This window comes from Ranitomeya imitator, chromosome 6, assembly GCF_032444005.1.
Source record: "Ranitomeya imitator isolate aRanImi1 chromosome 6, aRanImi1.pri, whole genome shotgun sequence".
NCBI classification, from domain to species: Eukaryota; Metazoa; Chordata; class Amphibia; order Anura; family Dendrobatidae; genus Ranitomeya; species Ranitomeya imitator.
The window spans coordinates 240,392,632-240,419,403 of NC_091287.1; the positions used below are offsets into that span (position 1 = coordinate 240,392,632).

The 26,772-nt window shown below is 45.5% G+C and overlaps 1 protein-coding gene across 2 annotated transcripts in view; it reads left to right on the forward strand.

The window, feature by feature from the left end:
• Window positions 1-26,772, forward strand: part of ICE1 (interactor of little elongation complex ELL subunit 1) — a 132,068-nt gene that overhangs the window by 23,717 nt on the left and 81,579 nt on the right. For both annotated transcript variants that reach the window (XM_069730515.1, XM_069730516.1), the window contains 4 exons: window positions 1,899-1,981; window positions 2,077-2,116; window positions 2,236-2,298; window positions 11,385-11,468. In XM_069730515.1, the coding sequence (XP_069586616.1) occupies window positions 1,899-1,981; window positions 2,077-2,116; window positions 2,236-2,298; window positions 11,385-11,468 (270 nt within the window). The remainder of the gene's footprint in view (window positions 1-1,898; window positions 1,982-2,076; window positions 2,117-2,235; window positions 2,299-11,384; window positions 11,469-26,772) is intronic.

Consider the following 26,772-nt stretch of genomic DNA (forward strand, 5'->3'; position numbering starts at 1 on the left):
CAAAGGGTGCCAATACCTTTGTCCACCCCCTATTTTATGTTTGGTGAGATATTATATCCAATTTGGCTTTAGGACAATTCTTTTTGTGTTTTTTTTTCATTTAAGACAAATTAAATGAAGATAATAATACCAAATAATTTGTGTTTGCAATCATTTTCAGGAAGAAACTGAGTATTATCTGACAGAATTGCAGGGGTGTGAATACTTTTGGCCATGACTGTATATACTACGTGGGCTGTGTTATATACTACGTGGGCTGTGTTATATACTATGTGGCTATGCAATATACTGCGTGGCTGTGCAATATACTACATGGGCTGTCTTATATACTGTTTACATCCTCACCTGTACTCAGTAAATGATCGGTTAATTTGTGTGTGTGTGTGTGTATAAAAAGAAACCCAGCACCCCAGACCTTCACTTGAACTTCAACTTGAACTCTGACAACATGCCAAAAATCCACCCTGCGACCAAAGCCTGGATTATCAAGAGGCTAAAGTCCTGATCTACTGCAGAGGTGGCTGGCACCTTTAATGTGTCTCAGCATCAAGTACAAAGAATTAAAAAAAAAAAAATATTTGAAGAGACTGGAGATGTGTTCAACAAGCCCAGGTCCGGCAGACCCCGCAAGACAACCTCTCAGGAGGAACGTTTGTTGGTTAGAAAATCCAAAGCAAGCACCTCTTCCACTGCAGCAGAGCTCCAACAGGCCTGGTCACCTCAAGTCCCTGTGTCAACTAGAACGGTTTGTAGGATTTTGTCTCGAAATGGCCTCCATGGTCGAATCAGTGCCCAGAAGCCAGCACTAAACAAAAAGGCAAATAAAAAACCATGTGGCATTTTCAAAATCCCACAGCCTGCCAAACAGATGGACGCTGGAAAAGTGGCAGAAGGTGGATTTCTCTGATGAATCTTCAGTAGAATTACACCACAGATGCCGCAAATACTGCAGGAAACCTACTGGAGCCCGTATGGATCCAAAACACACCCAGAAAAGTTAAATTTGGTGGTGGAAAGATCATGGTCTGGGGTTACATTCAGTAAGGGGGTGTGCAAAACATTTGCAAGGTGGAAGGCAATATCAATAGCCTAAAATATCAAGAAGTATTCGCTACCTCTTATATTCCAAATCATAAAAGGTGTCAAATTCTGCAGCAGGATGGTGCTCCGTCTCATATATCCATCTCTACAACAAAGTACCTCCAGGCAAAAAAGATCAAGGTGCTCAAGGACTGGCCAGCCCAGTCACCAGACATGAACATCATTGAGCATGTTTGGGGTAGGATGAAAGAGGAAGCTTGGAAGACAAAACCAAAGAATCTAGATGAACTCTGGGAGGCATGTAAGACTGCATCCTTTGCTATTCCTGATGACTTCATTAATAAATTGTACGAATCATTGTTGAAGCGCATGGTTGCAGTCCTTCAAGCTCATGGAAGTCACACAAAATATTAAATATGACTCTAATAGCACCACAACTTCATTCACCAATGTTGTGCACCATATATTTGTATTTTAAGTTTATTTGTTTGACTATAACATTACTTTCTGTGGGCGAGAAAACTTTTGGCTTGCCAAAATCTGACCATTCTGTGTCCATTAACTGATCAATATTTCTGCATTGATGCAAATTTATTTTCTTAACCTAAACCACATTTCGGAGGGTTACAGCTTTCAAAAGAATAATTTATACAAACAATGGATGAATTTAACGTCAGGTCATAAGCTTTTATTTACATAACATGGATAAGCGACATAACTTCTGACAGGGAGTGTAAGTGTTCTTTGTATTAATCAGAGCTGAACACCCATGTATGATAGGAATATTGAGCAAATACTATAAACTGAACCAAACCATAACGAAAAAAATTATAGTAATTTGTCATCTTCTATTTTAGAGGCCGCTGCAAAACATGATAAAGATTATAAGCAACTGAAAATGGAAAAAAGAGTTATTGGAAAGGAATTAAAGACTATACAGGTAAGTGTAGCTTGCTTTCATAATTAGTTTACTCGTTTTGAATCTGGTGTATTCACAACTCTTGTTTAATGCCATTTTTAATGGTGTGTTCACAGAAAAAAATTGACGAATTCCAGAGTCAGAAAAGCAAGAAAGGTAGTGCTTTATAAAAAAAAAAAAAAAAAAAAAAAAAAATCCAAAGAAAAATCTTACTATTTTCTGCAAATTCTTGCCTTGATCTTTTTTTTTTTTTTTTTTTTTTTTTTTTTTCTTAGTGGTCATGAAAAATGTGCAGACTCAAGTTGCAGAAGAGGAGCCTTATTTGAAGATAGACAAACGTATGTAATAGATTAAAAAAAAAAAAAAATAACAGTGGCTATATAGTGTGAAATTGTGTGCAAATTTCAGTCTGACACCAAATGGATTACTATTCCTGTAATATATTCTGTATATGCAAACCCTCTGCTTTCATCCTGCCATAATTGATGTAGAATTAACAACAATTCTACATCAATCAATGGACAAATAATTATTTCAAACCGTTTAAGTGACTCTCCATTTCATTCTTTCAGGTCACACAGTAATTTGTTGTTAGGGTATTTTTCTATAAACATCTACTATATAATTGTCTAAGGGGTACTTCCGTCCTTCTGTCTGTCTGCAACTTCCGTCACGGAAATCCCGCATCGCTGATTGGTCTCGCCAGCTGCCTGTCCTGGCTGCCGGACCAATCAGCGACGTGCACAGTCCGGCCGAGAATTAGTCCCTCCCTACTCCCGTCCAGTCAGTGCCCGGCGCCCGCTCCATTCTCCCCTCCAGTCAGCGCTCACACAGGGTTAATGACAGCGTTAACGGACCGCGTTATGCCGCGGGTAACGCACTCCGTTAACGCAGCTATTAACCCTGTGTGACCAACTTTTTTACTATTGATGCTGCCTATGCAGCATCAATAGTAGAAATAATCTAATGTTAAAAATAATAAAAAAACAAAAAACCTGCTATTCTCACTTTCCGTCGTCCGCCGAGACGTGCGCGGCTGCCGCCAGCTTCCGTTCCCAGAGATGCAGTGCGAAATTACCCAGAAGACTTAGCGGTCTCGCGAGACCGCTACGTCATCTGGGTAATTTCGCAATGCATCCTGGGAACGGAAGCTGGCGGCAGCCGCGCGCGCATCGACAGAGCTTCTCTGGACAACGGAGGGTGAGTATAGAACTATTTTTTATTTTAATTTTTTTTTTTTTTTACAGGGATATGGTGCCCACACTGCTAAATACTACGTGGGCTGCGTTATATACTACATGGCTGCTACTATATACTACGTGGGCTGTGTTATATACTACGTGGGCTGCGTTATATACTACATGGCTGCTATATACTATGTGGGCAGTGGTATATACACTGTGTTCCAAATTATTATGCAAATTGGATTTAAGTGTCATAAAGATTTAATTGTTTTGTTACTCTGTCGCCTCATTGGGGGACACAGGATCATGGGTGTTATGCTGCTGTCCACTAGGAGGCGACACTATGCATAATCTGAAAAAGATTAACAGTGCCTCCTCCTCTGCAGTATACACTCCTGGACGGCGTCAGCCTTCTCCAGTTTTTGCTTAGTGTCACATAGGATGCACACCTAAGATTTTTTACTCCGTTTTTTTCCGACGGATTACAGATGAAGAAAAGTGGGTCTCCTGTGAGACTCCCGGCATGGCTCCTTCCTCGGGCCCCATATTACAGGGTGCACGGTTGAAGTCGAGATGGCTTTTTCCCCATGTCGCTCCTTCCCCAGTCCCTCGGGTGCTGGTTCGGAGTCGAGACCCCCCCTTCCCCAATTCCTTTTGGTTTCTGGGTTGAGGTAGAGGTGAGGATAAAGCCCCCTGAAGGTCATAGCAGCACCCTCCCTAATCCCCCTCTGGGGGCATTATGTTGAGACGCCTCAGGTAGGGCCTGTACAGGCAGCACTCTGCAGCTCCCAGCAATGGGCCAGCACACTGCGCCTGCATCCAGGGACCACAGCCCATCTGCGGGCTCCTGTCGGGGTCGGGGGGAGTTTAGGCAGGCATGGCACAACAGAGACACAGGGCTCCCTGCGCCCCTGTCTCTGCGGCAGCACCAGCTCTATACTGCCTCAGGGGGACCCCTTACAGGGCCCCCCCTTCCGCTTATAGCCCCACCGCTATCCTACCCTCCTGGACTTCCGCGCCGGCCTGGAGCCTTTCGGGGCTTCAGGCATCTAATTTAGGCCGCAGCTTCGGCCTAGCTGAAGCTGCCGCCTCCTCTCCGCCCCTCGGCCCGTCCCCCGGATTACAAATATGACACTCTACAGTGTCATAGAGGGGGCGGATCGAGACAGGGCACGTTTTTACACAACTTTGTCGCCTTTTTTCTCTGCTCTCCGCCCCCTTCTCCCTCTGCCTCTTCTCCTCGGCGGCCATTTCTACTGCTGCAAGGATTAACCCTGCATCTCCCGGTCAGCAGGACCAGGCCAGCCAGTCTCCGGGGGGCACAGGACTGTGGTTCTTCGCGCTGGACCTAGGGGCAAACTGGTGGGGTAAGATCACAGCTGGGTTGTCTTACTCGACTGTGAATCTATATTCCCTATAAAACTCCCCTATAGGTTCCTCTGCATAGCTACCCCTGTAAGGTACTCTGAATAGCCATCCCTTTTGCACTATGCCGGGCTCAAGGTCCAAGAGAACCAGGCAGGACTGCTATTATGCATTCTGCACAGCCTGCAGGACCGCTCTCCCCAGTGGCAGCACGTACCCGCACTGCCAGGACTGCACTCAGACTACTGTGTCAGAGCCCCAAGAAGCCCCTGCCAAGGCTTCGATGTCTGCCACTCCGGAATGGGTCACTCAGATGTCGCAATCTATGACGCAGTCTATAGATAACCTAACCTCCACATTGCTTCAGGCAATGCAGAGTCATGCCTCGGCTATGACCGTTACCCAGCAAAGGGAGAGCTTGACTCGGGGACAGGACGACCCTGGCACATCCACGTCTAGGTCAGGACGCAAGCGGACCCATAGGTCAAGTCCATCTGCATCATCCCATAGCACATGGTCATCCCCTTCTAGGGAGAGACACCGTAGTTCCAGGTCATCTAGACCGTCCCATACCAGGGGCAGACAATGCAGATCTCCGCAATCCCTGACCAGAGAGGCCTCCGCCCCAGCTCACCCAGCAGGGGACGTCTCAGTGATACACAGGATTTGGAAGGCATCTGTGACTCCGACTCAGACAAGGAAACGGAGGGGTCCCTGATCCCAATTCCCCCTAGCAATACAGCGCTAGTTGAAGACTTCATCTACTTCCATCCATCGGGTGCTGGACATTTCTGATCCGCCCCAGAATATAAGATTTCCTCTGAAGGACCTCTAAAGCCGCCTAAGGTTTCTCTAACCACCCAGAGTTTAAGGCGATTGAGAAAAAATGTGCTAATTGCAAATATCTGGAGGCGAGGTACCCCTTCCCGCTGAAGGATACCAAGGAATGGACAGACCCACCCGAAGTGGATCCCCCAGTCTCTAGACTAGCAGCACAGACCCTCTTTTCACTGCCAGATAGCTCAACCCTCAGGGACGCAGCAGGCCGGCAGGTAGAACGCATAACTCGTTCAATTTTTCGAGGCCGCAGGGGCATCCCTGGCTCCTGCGTTCGCTTCAGTTTTGGCTGCCTAGGCCATTCTGGCCTGGGCCAAAACTTTACAAGCTGGCCTCCAAGCATCCGCTCCTGAGCTGTCGGACCAAGCGGTTCAAATAGCAGTCGTAGCAGATTACATGCTTCATGCAGCTCTGGATTCAGCAAGGGCATAACGGGCATCAAACGCCATCTAATTCGGCGTATCCTCTGGCTGCGGGAATGGAAAGCGGACGCAGCCTCAAAGAACACCCTCACGCACCTCCCCTACCTCAGTGGGCGACTTCTCGGTGAACAGTTGGACACGATGATATCCAATGCCACCGGGTGTAAGAGTACCTCTCTTCCCCAACCGAAACCTAAACGCACTTACAAGAAGCGTAACCAAACTCAATTCCAATCCTTTCGGAATTCTTCGGGCTGGTCTGTCTCGCGTCCAGCACAAAAATCGTAAGCGTTCCCCAAGCAGGGACAACTCACGATCGATGCAAAGGTCGGACAAGACCTGGCAGTCAAAAGCAGCCCAGTCTAAGCCCAGAGGAGGAAAATCTCAGACTTTCTCCTCATCATGACTCACGGACTCTGGGTGACACCCGTAGGCGGCTGACTTTTGCTCTTTCATCAAGTCTGGCTGCCTATTACAGAAGACAGGTGGGTCAGGGAACTAGTGTCTTCCGGATACAAGATAGAGTTCACCTCCAACCCACCGGACCGATTCTTCCTCTGTCCCCCAAAACCACCAGCCAAGGCTCGTGCCTTCCGACAAGCGGTCTCCTCGCTTTTTCAAGCAGGAGTCCTAGTACCGGTCCCCACGGCCGAGCGCTTCCGAGGGTTCTACTCCAATCTATTCATAATCCCCAAAAAAGGAGGCAGCGTGCGGCCCATACTGGACCTAAAACAACTCAACAAATATGTACGGGTCCGTCACTTGCGCATGGAGTCCCTTCGGTCCATCATTGCGTCCATGGAGAAGGGAGAATATCTCACCTCCATAGACATACTAGATGCATACCTGCATATACCGATTGCACCTGCCCATCAGAGATTTCTCAGGTTCGCAATCGACCAGGACCACTAACTGTTGCTCTCCCGTTCGGATTCGCCACGGCTCCCAGAGTGTTTACCAAAGTCATGGCAGCCATCATGGACGTCCTGCACTCCAGAGGCATAGTAGTCGTTCCATACTTGGACGATCTACTCATCAAGGCTCCCACCTTCAAGGACTGCGAGCTCAGCGTCTCAATCACAATCGACACTGAGTCGCATGGGCTGGCTAGTCAACCTACAAAGTCATCTCCAACCCCGAGTCAGTCTCTGACCTTCCTGGGAATGCTATTCAACACCTCCAGGGGTCTAGTGCTCCTTTCCCAAGGACCAGGCACTGGCTCTCCACCTAGGACTTCGCACCCTCCTCCGCAAACCCCCTCGATCTCTCCGGTTTGCCATGAGTCCTCGGCAGGATGGGGGCAGCAATAGAAGCCGTCCCATTTGGTCAGTTTCACCTCAGGCCTCTCCAATTAGCCATCCTCAAGTCCTGGGACAAGAACCCTTTCTCTCTCGACAGAGAGTTCCGGTTAACGTCGTCAACCAAGAGATCCATGCACTGGTGGCTCAAGCCAACCTCGCTAGCAAAGGGGAAATCCTTTCTCACAGGTCAATGGAAGGTTCTGACCACCGATGCGAGGTGTCAGCCCTCAGTGCTTTTTCAAAGGCGCATTGCTACCAAGCCACAAGTAAGGACTTTTCTTCAGGGGGTCTCCCGATTGGTCCCCCCCCTACAGACGACCACTAGAAACGTGGGACCTCAACCTGGTCCTGACAGCATTGCAGGCACCACCCTTCGAACCCCATAAGGAGGTCCCGCTCCGCCTTCTCTCCCAGGAGGTGGTTTTTCCTGGTGGCAATCACCTCGCTACGCTGGGGGTTTGAACTGGCAGCACTCTCCTTCAGACGGCCCTTCCTGGCCTTTCACCAGGACAAGGTAGTTCTCCGTACGGTCCCATCCTTTCTTCCGAAGGTTGTGTCCAACTTCCACCTCAATGAGGAAATTTCACTGCCATCTTTGTCCGGTTCCGGTTCATAGAGTGGAGAAGGCTCTGCATACGCTTGACCTTGTCAGCGCATTTCGTATATGTGTGTCTAGAACTGCGTCCTTCCGGAGGTCTGATTCTCTTTTCCTTCTTCCGGAAGGCGGCCACAAGGGTCTGCCAGCTTCCAAACCTACCCTTGCCAGGTGGATCAAATCCACCATACAAGAGGCCTACTGCCTTAAGAATTCTCCTTTTCCAGCCGGTATTATGGCACTCTACACGGGCGGTAGGGGCCTCCTGGGCCATTCGGCACAACAAGTGTGTAAGGTGGCCAATTGGACTAGCCTACACACGTTTACTAAACACTACAGGGTTCATACCCAGTCCTCAGCGGACGCGAGCCTGGGTAGATGTGTTATGCAGGCGGCGGTGCCCCAAGTGTAGGGGCCTGTCTGCACAATATTCGTCCATTGCTTCCCACCCAGGGACTGCTTTGGGACATCCCATGGTCCTGTGTCCCCCAATGAGGCGACAGAGTAAAGGAGATTTTTGTGTACTCACCGTAAAATCTTTCTCTTAGCCTCTAATTGGGGGACACAGCTCCCACACTGTTGCCCTTCCGAGCCGTTGTTACTGTTGAGTTCTAATATTGTTTGCTTGAGCTTGTACATAGTTGCCTTCTTATAGGCATGGTTATGTTATTCATGTTACGTTCCTCCTACTGCTTTTGCACAAAACTGGAGAAGGCTGACGCCGTCCAGGGGTGTATACTGCAGAGGAGCAGCCACGGTTAATCTTTTTCAGATTTTGCATAGTGCATAGTGTCACCTCCTAGTGAACAGCAGCATAACACCCATGGTCCTGTGTCCCCCAATTAGAGGCAAAGAGAAAGAGATTTTACGGTGAGTACACAAAAATCTCCTTTTTTTTCAAATAAACTTGTGGATGGTATTGTGTCTCAGGGCTCAATAGATAACTGAAATCAATCTTACACATGTGATAATTAGTTTTCCAGGTGATTCTAATTAAAGGAAAACTACTTAAAAATGATGTTCCACATTATTAAGCAGGCCAAAGGTTTCAAGCAATATGAGAAATAAAAAGTATCTCTCTGCTGCTGAAAAGCATTCAAATAGTGCAATGCCTTGGACAAGGTATGAAAAAATTAGATACTTCACAAAAACTTTGATCATCATACTGTGAAGAGATTTGTGACTGAAACAGAGCACACCGTAGTTAGAAACACGTGTGCACAACCGTATGAGGTGCACGGGTAGGTTCCCAAACCGTAATCAGCAAATAATACAAAACCCGGCACTCAACTTTGTGGTGTGAAGAAACGAAAGATTTATTATCCCAAATCAGAAAACGTTTCGGTCCCACAGCTGGACCTTCATCAGTAACGTTTACTGGGACAATGTATAGATTCAAGTGGCTATATGGCCTGCCCGGAGGTTGCTACCAATATAGTATTGGATATCCAGAGAGAAAAGTTACAGCCTATATGACCTGCTAATCGGCAGTGGACGCCGCGATGACCGCACCCATATAGGCTGTAACTTTTCTCTCTGGATATCCAATACTATATTGGTAGCAACCTCCGGGCAGGCCATATAGCCACTTGAATCTATACATTGTCCCAGTAAACATTACTGATGAAGGTCCAGCTGTGGGACCGAAACGTTTTCTGATTTGGGATAATCTTTCGTTTCTTCACACCACAAAGTTGAGTGCCGGGTTTTGTATTATTTGCTGAAACAGAGCACAGACGGAGTTCATGCAGATAAAGGCATAATGAGGAAGGTTTCTGCCAGACAAATTCATTGGATTGAGAGCAGCTGCCAAAATACCATTACAAAGCAGCAGTTATTTGAAGCTGCTGGTGCCTCTGGAGTCCCTCGAACCTCAAGGTTTATGATCCTTCAAAGGCTTGCTGTGGTGCATAAACCTACTATTCGGCCACCACTAAACAGTGTTCATGAGCAGAAATGGTTGCAGTGGGCCCAGACATACATGAAGACTAATTTTCAAACCGTCTTGTTTACTGATGAGTGTCGAGTAACCCTGGATGGTCCAGATGGAGTAGTGGATGGTTGGTGGATGGCCACCATGTTGCAACAAGGCTGTGATGTCAGCAAGGAGGTGGAGAAATCATGTTTTGGGCCGGAATCATGGGGAAACAGCTGGTGGGGCCCTTTAAGGTTCCTGAAGATGTGAAAATGACCTCTGCAAAGTATATAGAGTTTCTGACTGACAACTTTCTTCCATGGTCTAAAAGCAGAAACGTGCCTTCAGGAGCAAAATCAAATTCATGCATGACAATGCACCATCTCATGCTGCAAATAATACCTCTGAGTCATTGGCTGCTTTGGGCATAAAAGGAGATAAACTCATGGTTTGGCCACCATCTTCCCCTGACCTCAACCCTATAGAAAACCTTTGGAGTATCATCCAGCACAAGATCTATGAGGGTGGGAGGCAGTTCACATCAAAACAGCAGCTCTGGGAAGCTATTCTGACTTCATGCAAAGACGTACAACTCAAAACAGAAAACTCAAGAATGCAAGAATTGTGAAGGTGATATCAAAGAAGGGGTCCTATGTAATGTAACTTGGCTTGTTAGGATGTTTTGGAGTTAAATAGCTTTTTGTTCAGTGAATATGACCTTCTAATGCTGCAAATTCCACAAATGAGCATTTTCAGTTCTTTAAAACATATCAAATGTTTAGAAATTCTACTGTGCCTAATAATTTGGAACAGTGCATTTTGCGTTTTTATTCATTTTGGAGATTATACTGTTATCATTGGGAGGTTTCTTCAATAAAATTCGATGTATACTCTAACGGGTGATGACTTTTATTAGACTGGACTGTCATTTGCACCGACCATTTAGGAAAATCTGAGAAAAATGTCATCTGCATAATAATTTGGAACATAGTGTACTATCTGGGCTGTGTTACATACTGCGTGGGCTGCTTTATATGCTACGTGGTCTGTGTTATATACTGCGTGGCTGCTATATACTATATGGGCAGTGTTATATCCTATGTGGGCAGTGTTATATACAATGAGGGCTGCGTTATATACTACATGGCTGCTATATACTACGTGGGCAGTGTTATATACTACGTGGGCAGTGTTATATACTACGTGGGCAGTGTTATATACTACGTGGGCAGTGTTATATACTATGTGGGCAGTGTTATATACTACGTGGCCAGTGTTATATAATACGTGGGAAATGTTATATACTGTTTGGGCTGTGTTATATACTGCGTGGCCTGTATTAACGCATCGGGTATTCTAGAATATGTCGTGGCCTGTGCTATATACTGTGTGGCTGCTATATACATACATATCATACATACATAGAATCGGGCCACCATCTAGTGTACATTATAAAGGATTTAAAACGTACTAAATTTGTACACATCAGTAGACAGAAATTTCAGGCTTGATTCATAGTTTGTTTTTTAAGCTAATTTTTAAATTTTGTTACATCTTAGTTTATAAATAAATATGGAAAGTAATCTAATCCAATTGATTGTAATTTTCCTTAATTGTGTTTTATTTTTTAATTACAGCATGCTTTGACAGTGGGATTGATTTTCTGATGTTTGTCTATAGATTTCACAAAAACGCTTGATAAATATAGCTTGGAATACGGCATACAACCTAAAATTGGAAAGAAAAGTTGACATTTTAAAAACTATTTGATATCTTAAAATCCTTTTTGTTCTTGATTTTTCTAGAGAAAATTAAGTATTTACTGGAGGAAATCTGGGGATGTATAGAGTCTTCAGCAGAAAATGGTGATTGTAATCTTCTGATGCTTGGTAAGGAATAAAAAGGGTCTATATAAACAACTATTAATGCTATGGGGAGTTATATTTTTTATAGCTTCACTACTTCTGTATAAATTGAAGCAAAGTTGCAAATGGTCTTAACTTAAAATATATCTTTTGTGTAGGGGGTTGAGAGGACTGGCATAGTTAATGACTACAGAATCAGCCTTGTCCTTTGGTGTCTATAATTTGCCTTTTTTGGCAGTAAATAAATGGAGTCTTTTTACGCAAAATATCTGTTCAATCCAAGCACAGTCACTTAGTGCACCTTTGGTGTGACCCAAGAGTTAAGGTACCGTCACACTAAGCGACGCTGCAACGATACCGACAACGATGCCGATCGCTGCAGCGTCGCTGTTTGGTCGCTGGAGAGCTGTCACACAGACAGCTCTCCAGCGACCAACGATCCCGAAGTCCCCGGGTAACCAGGTTAAACATCGGGTTACTAAGCGCAGGGCCGCGCATAGTAACCCAATGTTTACCCTGGTTACCGTTGTAAATGTAAAAAAACAAACACTACATACTTACATTCCCGGCGTCTGGTCAGGTCCCTCGCCTTCAGCTTCCAGCACTGACTGAGCGCCGGCCGTAAAGTACAGCGCTGACGTCACCGCTGTGCTTTGCTTTACGGCTGGCGTGTGTGACGCCGATTCAGCGATGTCAGCGGGAGATCCAGCGACAAAATAAAGTGCTGGACTTTCCCCAGCAACCAACGATCTCCCAGCAGGGGCCTGATCGTTGGTCGCTGTCACACATAACGATTTAGTTAACGATATCGTTGCTACGTCACAAAAAGCAACGATATCGTTAACGATATCGTTCAGTGTGACGGTACCTTTACATGCACCTTTTTACCTTCTTATTTTCCATCTGTCACCTCCCTCCTCTGGTCGTCTTGTAATGCCAGAGTTGTTAATAAAGGAAGAGGGACCAGGAGATGGATGCAAAGCAGGTGGGTTGGATAGTGAACTGCGCTGTTACATCAAGGGTGCACAGTTTTGTTTTTTTTGTTTTTTTTTTGTTTTTATACTGATAAGCTGCCTTAACACCTTCAAGACCTTTGATGAGATTTCATAGCTAACACCTAGCAATCACTACCAGGAGCCGTGCCCACACCGCTCTTGGCTGATTGACTCCCAAATGCTGCAATCGATATCGATCACAACATTTAGAAGGGAGGCAGAAGGAGATAAACTTATCAATTTTACCACACCCGAAAAGGCATGCAAAAAAAATTCCTGAATTGCTGTTTTTTGTTCATTCTGCCTTCCAAAAATCGGAAAAGAAAGCGATCAAAAAATGTCATGTGCTCTAGAATAGCACACTTCAAACCTGATTCATCTCCATTATGCTGGAGAGGATGCGGGCTCAAGGAAGACTTGATACATATATTCTGGACATGCCCAGTTAACGCAGATTTATGGAACCAGATTTCCACATATATTGGTGAACTTCTTAACAGGAACTTCACTCTTTCCCCACAAACAGCACTTTTCTTCTTAGACATGGAAGATGTACCGCACTCAACTAAAATGGTCATAATACATCTCTTACTGATAGTTAAAAACATGATTGCCACCTTTTGGAAAATAACTGACATACCAAAGCTCTCTGACATTGTGGACAAACTGAGAATTCATAACACGTTAGATTTAAAATTCTCAATAGCTATTGGTTGTTTGCATAAATACGACAAAAAATGGAGCAAATGGAATACTATACACCAAACCTTAGATTAACTGTTGTTATCTTTATTATAAAGTTAAAGGTAGTAGATTTGCTACTCTTTATGTACATAGTTTGAATCCAGAAATGTATGGAAGTTAATTATATCAAGACAGATCAATTACTGTAGCATCTTTACAAGTAGCTCACAAATCTGTCTGTTACTATTAAAGTTTTCTTCCCCTTCCGTTTCCCAAACCCTTCCCCTTCCTTCCTTCCCCTACTTACTAATGCGAAATAATATACATATAAACAAAATGTATGTTAAAAATTTTCAAAATGTTCAATAAAAATACTTGAAAAAGAAAAAAAAAGTCATGTGCCTGAAAATGGTACCAATAAAAACAACTCGTCCCGCAAAAAAAACAAGCCCATAACATGAGTCTGCTGAAGTATGGAAAAATTATAGCTATCGAAATATGGATATGCAAAAACTAGTTTTTGCAAAAATAAAGTGTCTTTTAAATAGAAGAAATATCCAAGCACTTGTTATCTCGTATATAAAATAAATGGATGTGCTAACAAGGGGACCCAGTGAGCACCGAAAGGATGCTTCACAGGACTCGGTTTTGCAGGTGCAATGTTAGATCAATATCTGCGGAGAAACAGAGCCCAAAAGATATAATTAACCAAAGAAACGGGGCAAAAATAAGCTCTGCCAAATGCAATACAGAAACCCAAAAGAAGACTGGACACTAGAGCGGAGTAAAATACTATAAATTTTTATTATAACATTTTCTTTTTTTTAAAAAGCCATAAAAAACGGCAATCATAGATAAATGTAGAAAGACACAATTAAAAGGTGACAGACGAATAACTAGAACCATGTACAAAGCCACAGTATTGCCAGAGTAATCACAAAATAGCCACTGTAATATTATAGGTGGACCACACTAAATCACTACAACATCTAGTCAAATTACACTATGTGGTAGGTGTGGTTAACGTACAAAAAAGATGTATGTATGGGCAAAAAAGGGCTCAGATAAACACATCACATCAGTTCTATGAATCAAATCACACTAAAGTGCTGAAGTATAAGGCCATGTTCACACTATGCGTTTTTAACTGCGGAACCGCCGCGATTTTGCCGCTGCGGGTCCGCAGCTGTTTTCCATGCAGGGTACAGTACAATGTTACCCTATGGAAAACAAGAACCGCTGTGCCCACATTGCGGAAAATCCCGAAAAAAAAAACGCGCTGAATTGCTGCGGGAAAAAAGAAGGACCATGTCACTTCTTTGTGCGGAACTGCAGCGGTTCTGCACCCATAGACCTCCATTGTGAGGTCAAACCCGCAGTAAAACCCGCAGACGAAAAAATATCTGCAGGTTTTCTGCGGTTTGTGGTGCAGAAACCGCTGCAGCAGGAAATGCGTGGGTGGAGTGTGGCTGTCCCCCCGTGCTCCAATCCCACCCCCCCATGCTCCGATGCCACATGCCCGTGCTCCGATGCCACCCCCCCAGTGCCCTCATCTCCCCCCCTTATACTTACCGGGCCTCCCGGTGTCCGTCCGTCCGTCTTCTCCCTGGGCGCCGCCTTCTTCCAAAATGGCGGGCGCATGCGCAGTGCGCCCGCCGAATCGGCCGACAGATTCGTTCCAGGCATATTTTGATCACTGTGATAACCTCACAGTGATCAAAATAGAAAAAAAAGGAAATGACCTTCCCCCCCCCCCCCCCCCCCCTTTATCACCCCCATAGGTAGTAACAATAATAAAATAAAGAATTTATTAATTTTTTCCCCCACTACAGTTAGAACTAGGGGTAGGGTTAGGGTATTTTCAGCCATTTTAACCTTTACTTCCTAGCAAAAAAACTTCCTAGCAAACACACAGACAATCTGCAGAGAAAACTGCATAAAAAACTAAAACCGCATCAAAAAACGCACCAAAAACCACACCTGCATTTTCTGCCAAGAGCTGCGGTTTTTAGTGCAGAAAAATCCGCAGGGAAATCTGCAACGTGTGAACATGGCCTAATAGTAAATAGTATAGCCCCAATGTATAAACATTTTCAAGTGCAAAGGGTAAATACCTTAGTGAAAATATACATAAAGATCATAAATATCAAAATAACAAAGTGAGACATATACAGGAGGCATATGAGAGAAAAAAAAAATCCCATAGCGCTGTTAGTAGTGAGGCTGGGAAAAGAGTAAAGCCAAATACTAAGAGATGGTGAGACATACTGAACCGACCTGTGCCTGGCCGTGGAGACACACCGTGCCAAGGTACCGCTCAGCAGATATCTCACTTTATTTATACTCTTTAACATACCCATATCCGCAGTTTGAGTGGTTACATAGTCTGCAAGATAAGGGGAGGGATCTTCAGTGTGATACATATAATATTTTCCACCTTTCTTTTTTTTTTTTAAATTCGTTTATTTATTAAACACAGAATAAAATTACAGCATACATATTTGTCCTTGTCGTTAATTTGTATAGTTGCATTTACAGGGATTGAGAATGGCATATGTATATTTTGTCTATCATTTTACATAAAGAAAACATATGCGTTAAGTTATACAACAGTCAGAACATAAGGTTCCTAAACTATAACCAAACTAAGCCTCCAAAACTACTAAGCCGCCACTTAACAAAAGTTGAATACACTATTATTTGACTTTTTCCCTTTCCCATTACGCAATATTTACGGATCAAAGAACCATGTATACCACATTTCTCTCAATCAGTCAGGTCATAAAGTAAGATGTGAGGCATTCCATTTATCCCAGATTTTACTAAACTTACGCGGACAACCTCTATTTTGATAAAGAGTACGCTCATAGGGGATAACTGCATTTACCAACTCAATCCAGGACCTAACGGAGGGGGGCGAGCTTCCCATCCACCCCAGAGCTAGTAACTTCCTTGCCAGAAAGTGTGTTTCACGTAAAAAAATCCCAGTATAATGTTCCCAGGCCCCTTCGTCCCACACTCCAAATAAGCAAATTAAAGGTTCAGGAGGAATTGGAATTGACAATACTGAGGTTAATAGTGACGCCACCTCCCTCCAGTAATGAGAAACTATGGGGCACTGCCATATCATATGTATAAAATCCGCGTCAGGAGAGTGGCAACGCAAACATTCCGACGTCGGATATCGACCCATCCGACAGAGTCTCAACGGAGTCAAGTATGACTGGTGGATTATGTATAATTGGGTCATCTGATTGTTGACTGATGGGGATACTCTGAGAGGGGATTCCAAAATATCCTCCCATTCCTCGTTTTGCATGTCAGGAATGAGTCCCCCCCATTTGCCCCTTACCGAATCCACAACAGAGTTCGTCCCCGCTGATAGCAGATATGTGTATAGGGACGAAATAAGACCTTGAGGTCCCTGCGACTTAAGAATACCTATCGATGGTAAAGATGAAATGTTACGGTTCATCCCCTCATTCCTGACAAATGACTGAACGGCAGATCTGAGCTGCAGATATCGAAAAAATTGAGACCTTGGAAGATCACACTTATTTTGTAGTTGTTCAAAGGACACAAAAAAACCCTGATCATATAAGTCTCCGATCAAAAGAACCCCACGAGAAACCCAAAATTTTGTAGATGGGTGATTCATCAGTGTCGGGAAATAACCATTATCCCATAGAGGCATCTTTGCAGCTTTTTTTTGGACTCTTTCTCCACGGATATTAGTCTAACATTGCACTTGCAAAACCCAGTCCTTTGAAGCAACCTTTCAGTGATCAATGGGTCCCGTTGTTAGCATGTCCATTTGTTCTATATAGGAGAAAACAAGTGCTTGAATATTTCTTCTCAGCTCTTCTCACTACCTCCCCATCTGCTTCCTATCTTCTATCTCTAACCACTTCTCTTAGGGTACCGTCACACAGTGGCATTTTGATCGCTACGACTGCACGATCCGTGACGCTCCAGCATCGTAACAATATCGCTCCAGCGTCGTAGACTGCTGTCACACTTTGCAATGTACGACGCTGGAGCGATAATTTCATGACGTATGTGCGATGTAGAAGCCGTTGGTTACTATGCGCACATCGTATACAATATCGTGCACACCTTTGTTACACCATGCGATCATGCCGCCACAGCGGGACACTAGACGACGAAAGAAAGTTTCAAACGATCTGCTACGACGTACGATTCTCAGCGGGGTCCCTGATCGCAGGAGCGTGTCACACTGCGAGATCGTAACTATATCGCTGGAACGTCACGAATCGTGCCGTCATAGCGATCAAAATGCCACTGTGTGACGGTACCCTTAGCCTTTCACATCTTTAAACATCTTCTAACATCCTTGATCTGCTCTTTGTCCGGCTCTGTTCAATCCCCTACCTAGATAACTCTCCTCTTCCCCCTCTCTGACCACAACATTCTCTCTTTCATGTTCACAAATCCTTGCCCACCCCAGCACAGCACTCTCCTACCTATCGCACATTCAGAAATCTACAAGCCATTAACCCTCATAACTTACACTCCCTACACTCATCACTGTCCCCAATCTCTTCTTTTTCCTGTCCTGATCTGGCTGTAAATCACTAAAATGATACTCTCAGAAGCACCCTGGGACCAAGTAACACCCTCACCCTCAGTACCTCCAAACACAGTAAAACAGCCCTGGCTCACATCGTAAAATCGATTTCTCCGAATGTCTATGGAAGAAAGCTCGCACACCAGAAAACTATCCACTGCAGATTTATTTTAAGAACCTATAGCTTTGCCTTCACCTCACCAAACAGACCCACTACACCACCATGATCGCCATCCCAAAAAAACCTTTTTGACACCTTTCACTCCCTTGTGAGTTCTAAAGCGCAGGCCATTATCACAGACATTTGTGCTAATGATCTGGCTTCCTACTTCATAGAGAACATAGAAAATATCTGTCAGGAAACCAGCTCCCAGCCACCAAGTGCCATGACTCCCATCCCTCCCTACATCTCCTCTGGCTCACTCTCTACATTTGACCCAGTCACAGAAGAAGTAGTCTCCAGGCTCCTCTCTTCTTTTCATCCTACTATATGCCCTACTGACCCCAATTCCTCAAGCCTACTCCAGTCTCTCTTTCCACTACTCGCCTAACTAAAATCTTCAACCTCTCCCACTCCTCCGGTATCTTCCCCTCCTTCTTCAAACACTCAATCATTATGCCATTATTTAAAAAAAGAAAAACCTTATCTGGCTCCACTTCTTCTCCTCTTCCTCTCACTATTGGGGTCTTTCAGGCCTCAGTCCTTGGCCCTCTTCTCTCTCAGCATGGCCCCAATTGGACAGACCATCAGCAAATTTGGCTTTCAGTACCATCTTTATGCTGATGACACACAACTATACACATCATCTCCTGACCTTACCCCCGCTGTACTACAGAACACCAGTGACTGTCTGCAGTTTCCAACATCATGTCCGCTCTGTATCTGAAACTCAACCTTTCCAAAACTGAACCTCTTCTGCTCTTGCCATCTACTAACCTCCCTACATCTGACATCTCCGTCTTCGTGTGTGACACCACAATAACGCCTAGGCATCAGGCTCACTTTCTTTCTGGGTGTTATGTTTGGCACCAATCTTTCCTTCACCTCCCATATACAATCTCCTTGCCGCTTACACCTAAGAACATCTCTAGAATCCACCCTTTTCTCACCATGGAAACAGCAAAAACCCTCACTCCTACCCTGATCCACTTCCGCCCTCACTATTGTAATTCTCTATTAATTGCCCGCACTCAACTTTCCACTCTTCAGTCCATCCTTAATGCAACAGCCAGGGTCATATGGCTAATCGTTACTCTAAAGCTTCCTCTCTGTGCCAGTCATTGCACTGGCTACCCATTCATTGTAGGATACAATTTAAACTACTTGTTCTTACCTACAAAGCTCTCCATAGTGCGGCACCCCCTACATCTCATCCCTCGTTTCCGTTTATCGGTCAAGCCGTTCTCTATACTCCGCAAGCGATGTTCGACTAACATCTGCACTAATCCGTACCTCCCACTCCCGGCTTCAAGACTTCTTCCAATTCTTTGGAATGCTCTACCCCAGTGGTTCTCAACCTTTCTAATGCCGTGACCCCGCAATACAGTTCCTCATGTTGCGGTGACCCCCAACCCAAAAAATAATTTTGGTGGCTACTTTAAAACTGTAATTTTATTAGTTATGATTCGGAATGTAAATATCTGATATGCATTATGTATTGTATTCTCATTGCTACAAATCAAACATAATAAATAATCACAAAAACAATTACCGTATATACTCGAGGAGGCTGCGGCCCCGAAGATCAGCTGTCCGGGGGAAGGAGCGGGACGCCGGGAGCAGGTAAGTATGTCATATTTACCTTCCCTCGTTCCACACGCTCCATCTTCCCGGCGTCTCTCCGCGCTGACTGTGCAGGTCAGAGGGCGCGATGACGCATATAGTGTGCGCGCCGCCCTCTGCCTGATCAGTCAGTGCAGAGAGACCCCGGGAAGATGGCGCCGAGGAGCTGCAAGCAAGAGAGGTATGTGTTTTTTTTTATTTTTTTATTGCAGCAGCACAGATTTATGTGGAGCATTCTATGGGGCAATGGTGCAGAGCGCTATATGGCAGATCAAACTCTCCAATACAAATCTATGGGTCCGTGAAAAAAAAAAGATCCAACAGCGCTCGGATGAAAAACCTCCATTTTTTTAATCCAAGAAAACGTGCGGGAACAAAGCCCAAACTCTGATGAAGAACACTGATGAGTCTTGGGCAGATTTTTGCATAGATGAGTGCGGTCTGCCTGAGCCTGAGCCAGCGGGGGACGGTCGGGACCCCTGGGTGCAGCATGTGAGCGGCATTGTCGGGATGGCACGTACAACATGGAGACGACCCCCATCTAATAAGTGTCCACAGACGTCTCTCCCCCCACGGGGATCATCTGCTAGCACGGAGCAAAGGTGCAAAAGTGACCAGCTAGAGAGGGGTCCAACCTGACCGCTGCTGCCCCTATAACATCCATATCCCCTGATAGGACGTATGAGCAATGGCAGCTTGGGCCGGACGGATGGTGCAGAACGTCTCATCAGACACCGGACAGCACACAACTGACCCCAATGCTCCAGGAGGGCCAGCAGCACCCTCACCCCCTTCAGTACCACCCTGGACCATGTGTAGAGGGGGCGACCGTGTCGCGGAGTCATGTGAGGACAGGGGCTCAGGGCCACAGGTTGCTGCCTGCTAGGAGCCCCCGGTATAAGGGCAGACATCATGGCTCCGCACCATCCAGGACTGCCAGACACAACAACACAGCTGCCGACCACCACCGCCCCCAGATCGCACACCGAGGGCCGGCTCAGCGGTCACACACAGTGAATGGGTTCATCAAAACAGAGACTAATGTCCTGGCTGCCGGGTGCTCCGCTCACCTTCCTGGGCTTCTCCTCCAGGAGCTTCATTCACGCCCTGCTACTCTACCAACGCTGAGCCGTGGAGTCTTCCTGCCGCCCGCTACGGGGCCCGCGGTGTCCGGCGGCGACTTTACCGGAGCTGAACCGGCCCCGGCGACAACTTCCGGGGCAGCTGCCAGGCGACAGGGAAGGAAGACGAGCGCAGAGCAAGAACTGCTGGTCAGACAGGAGCAGACGAGCGGGGAACGGATCGAGCGGTAGATCCGTGTGCAATAGCGCTAGTGAGGCTGGACAGGACTCTCTGGTGGCGACCCCTGTGTTTTAGTCGTTCGACCCCCCTCGGGGTCGCGACCCACAGGTTGAGAACCGCTGCTCTACCCCAAGAATTTAGGTCTAACCACAACTAACAGATTTAGGCGTGCCCTAAAAACACATCTGTTTAGAGAGGCTGATCACATTCCCTAATATATCTCTATGTATCTCTCATTCACAATTTCTTTGAACATAATTATTCAAACTGCACCGCACCTAAAAGCACTACAGATATTGGCTGGTGACTAGCTATTGCAGCCTTTATCGATCCCTCATTCCCTTATGATGGCTGGACCATCATTTTAAATAAGCACCTGTACTTTGTGTCACCCCCACCTCATTGTAGATTGTAAGCTCTTGCGAGCAGGGTCGTCATTATTTTTGCTTGAATTATTGTATTATCTTTAACTGTTAATTATGACTTGTATATGAACCTCTAAATTGTAAAGCGTTGCGGAATCTGACGCTATATAAATAAAGTTTATTATAGGTCCCTCAAAGTCACTTCAAATGTGATGTGATCCTAAAAAAATGGTTTTCTACATTTTGTTCAAAAAAATGAAATACCTGGTCAGCTTTTAACCCTTCTAACTTCCTAACAAAAAATTGTTTAAAAAATTGGGCTGATGTAAAGTAGACATGTGGGAAATGTTATTTATTAACTATTTTTTTTAGACTTGTTTATAACTGATTTTAGAGCATAAAAATTAAGTTTTAAATTTTCACCAAATTTGCATTTTTTTTTTTTTTTCAAATAAACGCAAATCATATTGAATAAATTTTACCACTATCATGAAGTACAATATGTCACGAATAAACAGTCTCAAAATCAGTAGGATTCGTTGAAGCGTTCCAGAGTTGCCACGTAAAGTGACGCTGGTCAGAATTGTAAGATTTGGCCTGGTCAGGAAGGTGAAAACAGGCTCGGGGATTAAAGGGTTTAACCTCCATTCAGTTAGGTTTTTGATGGAAAACTTCAAAAATCAGGGTGCAGGGCCCCTCAGGCATGTACCAAACCTTGTCATAGAAGTCCAAAAATCAGAGTCAGCACACCATTCTGGATAAGGTTATGAAGGTATTCAAATTTAATAGCACATAATGGCAACGTTTCGGCCCATGGAGAGCTTGAGAAAGCTATGGGCTATTAAATTTGAATACCTTCATAACCTTATCCAGAATGGTGTGCTGCTTCTGATTTTTGGACATTATATATAATGGGGAGCCTACAGTCGACATGGGACATACCTGTAAGATTGTTGTGGAATGTCGGAGGCCGACCAGTCCGCTCCAGACAGCGGGGGTTCCCTGCCTCGGCTGGGGCGGTCGCCCGAAGCGCCACCACTGAGGTCAGCAGACCTTGAGGGTGTGTGGGGAGAGGCAGTGAAGAAAAATATCCGAACCAGCCTCTCCGAGATTTCACAGAATCGCTGGATGCGCTGCAGAAGAAGCATAGCGGTGGGGGCCAGCTAGGTGACAGCGGTTGCCTTACTGGAGTGGCCGCGGACTTTCCATGCTATGCCAGTGGCGCGACGCCAGGATAAGGTAGTGCGAAGCATCGCCCCCCCCCATGATGCGATCAAACCGCAGTGCACTACTGGGAAATCAGTAGTGCGCATGAGCGGGAGCCAGTGATGCGATTAGCGCCGGGCATGACTGGAAAATCCAGCAGTTCAGGCCCGCTGCGTCTCTGGAATAGTGGGGTGGCCCTGAAGGGGATTTAAACAAGCAGACTCGCGGGGAACAGCGCTTCAAGGAGCTGAGCACCATGAGTGATCAGGAGCAGACAGAGGAGCAGGTGTTACAGATCCAGTCCCTGCATCATGAGCACCAACCTCAGCGGCAGCGTCAACAGCAGCGACACCAGCAGCGGCAGAAGAAATAAGTGGGAGAGTCTTCTTCCCAGCAATGCAGCGGCGGCAGCCATTCAGGGTCCATCCGTAGGAATGGTCCTTGGCCCGAAGCCGGTATCCTTCTTTCTACAGGAGGGTAGGTGAACTTCGTGAAAGTCCACCCTTTTAATTAGGGCCTGTTGTCTACTCTGATAGGGAAAGAAATGTATAGCGAAATCCAAGCATAGGATGTGTGCGCTCTGCACAGAGGAGCTACCCACCACGTGGGAAAAGAGGCTCTGTACTACCTGCATATAGCAAACAATTTGTGAAGAATCTCCAAAATTTGCATCAGACTTGAGAACATTAATCCAAAATCAGGTAGAAGACTCCTTCAAAGCCCTTAAGGTCTCAAAGAGAAAACGTAGATCTAGACACAGGTCCCCTGAATCAAGTGCTAGCGAGGGGGAGAGCGATTTGTCGGACTCAAACAATTCGTTATCTTCTTATTGCTCTTCATCATCCTCAGAAGGGGGTCGCAGCTGCTTCCCGATAGAGGAGACAGACGCCCTTGTTAAAGCTGTCAGAATCATGGGTCTAGTAGACTCTAGGCCTAAGAAAGCAGTCCAAGACTTAATGTTCAGTGGTCTAGAGCAGAAAAAGTGGAGAGCATTCCCAGTAAATGAAAAAATCCAGTCCCTAATTAAAAGGGAGTGGAGGAAACCGGAAAAAAGGGCCTTCTAACCCCAAAGACAAGTACCCCTTCGAAGATCCAGTATTCTCTTTTTTGGGAAAAGCGCCAAAGCTAGATGTGGTGATTGCAAAAGCTTCCAAGAAACTTGCCCTGCCTTTTGAGGACATGGGGACTTTGAAAGAACCCATGGATAAAAAGGCAGAAACATTTCTGAAAGGTTCCTGGGAGGCAGCTGGGGCTGGGCTAAAATCAGCTATAGCTACCACCTGTACGGCCAGAGCCTTGATGATATGGCTGGATCACTTGGAGTCACAATTGAAAGAAAAAGTCTCTAGAGAAACAGTTCTAGATTCGGTCCCTGTAATGAGAGGAGCAGCAGCATTTTTAGCAGATGCATCGGCAGACTTGGTCAGGCTAGCGGCTAGGTCTGTTTCCTTTTCAAATGCTGCGAGGCGAGCCTTATGGCTCAAGTACTGGCAAGGGTACCTGCAGACTAAAGCAAAATTATGCTCCATTCCCTGTGAGTGCGAATACCTGTTTGGACCTACATTAGACGACATTTTGGACAAAGCAGGAGATAAAAAGAAATCTTTCCCTGGGTTCTCCAGCCAGTCATATAAACGGATCTTTCGGAACAGGAGGTTCTTTCGGAGGAAGCCCCCGAAGGGCCACAAGGATGGGTGGGAGGATAAAAGAAATGGAGGCAAGGGGTTCATATTCAACAGGCACTTTGACAACAAAAGCAACAAAAAACAACCCTTATGAAGGTGTCCCCCAGGTCGGAGGAAGGTTGGCTTACTTTCTCCGGGCCAGGGAAAATAAATCCAGTACATGGATCTTGGATATAATAAAACTAGATCTAAAGCTAAGATGTCATTCTCCCCCACCCCCTTCCTTCATAATAACTCCACAAAGGTCAGCAAAGGACAAACAATTAGCCCTGCAAAAATAAATTCTAGGTCTTGTAGAGAAGGTCATACTTCAAGAAGTCCCCAGCCAAGAAAGAGGCAAAGGGTTTTATTCCCCTCTTTTCTTGAGGAAGAAACCGGATGGGACATTCAGGACAATTGTAAACTTAACAAAGTTGAACAAATTTCTGGAAACTCAACCCTTCAAAATGGAAACAATAAAATCAGCTGTGAGAAAGCTTTTTCCGGCCTGTTTTATGACTGTTAGACTTGACTTGAAGGATGCGTACTATCATTTTCCCGTCCACAAGGACTATCACAAGTTTATCAGAGTGGCAGTCACAATTCAGGGGGAATTAAAGCATTACTAGTTCAGAGCACTCCCATTCGGCCTGGCCATCGCCCCCAGGGAATTTACCAAAATAGTGGTGGAAGTTATGGCTCATATAAGAGAACAAAATACTTTGATAGTTCTATATCTGAACGACCTCCTGGTAAAAGGCAACTTCCCTCATCACTACAAAGAACAGCTAGACAAAGTTATGAGGACACTGATGAATCTAGGCTGGCTATTAAACTTACCTAAATTCCGAATCATACCGAGTCAGGTGCAAGAGTACTTGGTAATAATTTTAGATTCAATCATACAAGAATGTCATCTCCCACAGGGAAAAAATCCAAAACCTGATACAGCTGGCATCACGTATGAGGGACTTTCCTGTTACCACCTTACGGAAGGCAATGCTACTGCTGTTATCAATGACCGCTTGTATTCCAGCAGTCTAGTGGGCCCAAGCCCATACCCAAGAACTACAATGGAAAATATTAGCAGCAGGAACATCTCTAGGCTGAAATTTAGAAGGGCAGTTAAACAAAAAAACGGCCCGTTCTCTAGAATGGTGAACGGATACAAACAATTTAGCCAGTGGTCTTCCATGTGTATAGCCAATATCCCAAATCCTAACCATGGACGCAAGCACCTGGGGGTGGGGAGCTGTCATGATCCCAATGGCAGGGGATCACAAAAAGGACAAGCACAGATACAAACAAGCTCTAGGGCGATGGAACCTGAGCTGACCGCGACCCTGAACCTAACACACAAATAAAAGTAGCCGGGGAACGTGCCTACGATGATCCTAGACGTCTCGCTCCAGCCGAAGATCTCACTTCCCCTATCAGAAGAAACACAGACCTCTCTTGCCTCCAGAGAAATACCCCACAGCAAATAGCAGCCCCCCACATATAATGACGGTGAAATGAGAGGAAAGCACATACGTAGTATGAAAACAGTTTCAGCAAAATGAGGCCCGCTAAAGCTAGATAGCAGAGGATACAAAAGTGAACTGCGCGGTCAGCGAAAAACCCTTCAAAAAACCATCCTGAAATTACTTGAACTCATGTGCCAACTCATGGTACATGAAAAGCAATTTCAGCCCACTAGAGCAACCAGCAGCAGAGAATCACATATCTGCAGGCTGGACTAAAAACCAAATTAAGCAAAACACAAAACAGGAAAATCCAAACTTAGCTTGTCCAGAAGGTTCTAGGAGCAGGGAGCAGAGGTAACAAGACACACTGGATACATTGATAACCGGCGAGGAAATGCCAGCAAAGCCAGGTTAAATAGGAAACTCCCATATGCTGATGGAACAGGTGGAACCCAGAAACCCAGGAAAGACAAGTCACCCAGTACCATCAGTAACCACCAGAGGGAGCCAAAAAACAGAACTCACAACAGTACCCCCCCCCCTTGAGGAGGGGTCACCGAACCCTCACGAGAACCACCAGGGCGACCAGGATGAGCCCTATGAAAAGCGCGAACCAAATCATCAGCATGAACATCCGAGGCAACCACCCAAGAATTATCCTCCTGACCATAACCCTTCCACTTGACCAAATACTGGAGTTTCCGTCTGGAAACACGAGAATCCAAGATCTTCTCCACAACATACTCCAATTCTCCCTCCACCAGCACTGGAGCAGGAGGCTCAAGAGAAGGAACAACAGGTACCTCATACTTCCGCAACAACGACCGATGAAACACATTATGAATAGCAAACGATGCCGGGAGATCCAAACGAAACGACACAGGGTTAAGAATTTCCAAGATCCTATAGGGACCGATGAAACGAGGCTTGAACTTAGGAGAAGAGACCTTCATAGGAACAAAACGAGAAGACAACCACACCAAGTCACCAACAAGAAGTCGAGGACCCACGCGGCGACGGCGATTAGCAAACTGCTGAGCCTTCTCCTGGGACAACTTCAAATTGTCCACCACATGACTCCAAATCCGATGCAACCTATCCACCACCATGTCCACTCCAGGACAATCAGAAGGTTCCACCTGACCAGAGGAAAAGCGAGGATGAAACCCCGAATTACAAAAGAAAGGAGAAACCAAGGTAGCAGAACTAGCCAGATTATTAAGCGCAAACTCGGCCAGCGGCAAAAAGGTAACCCAGTCATCCTGATCAGCAGAA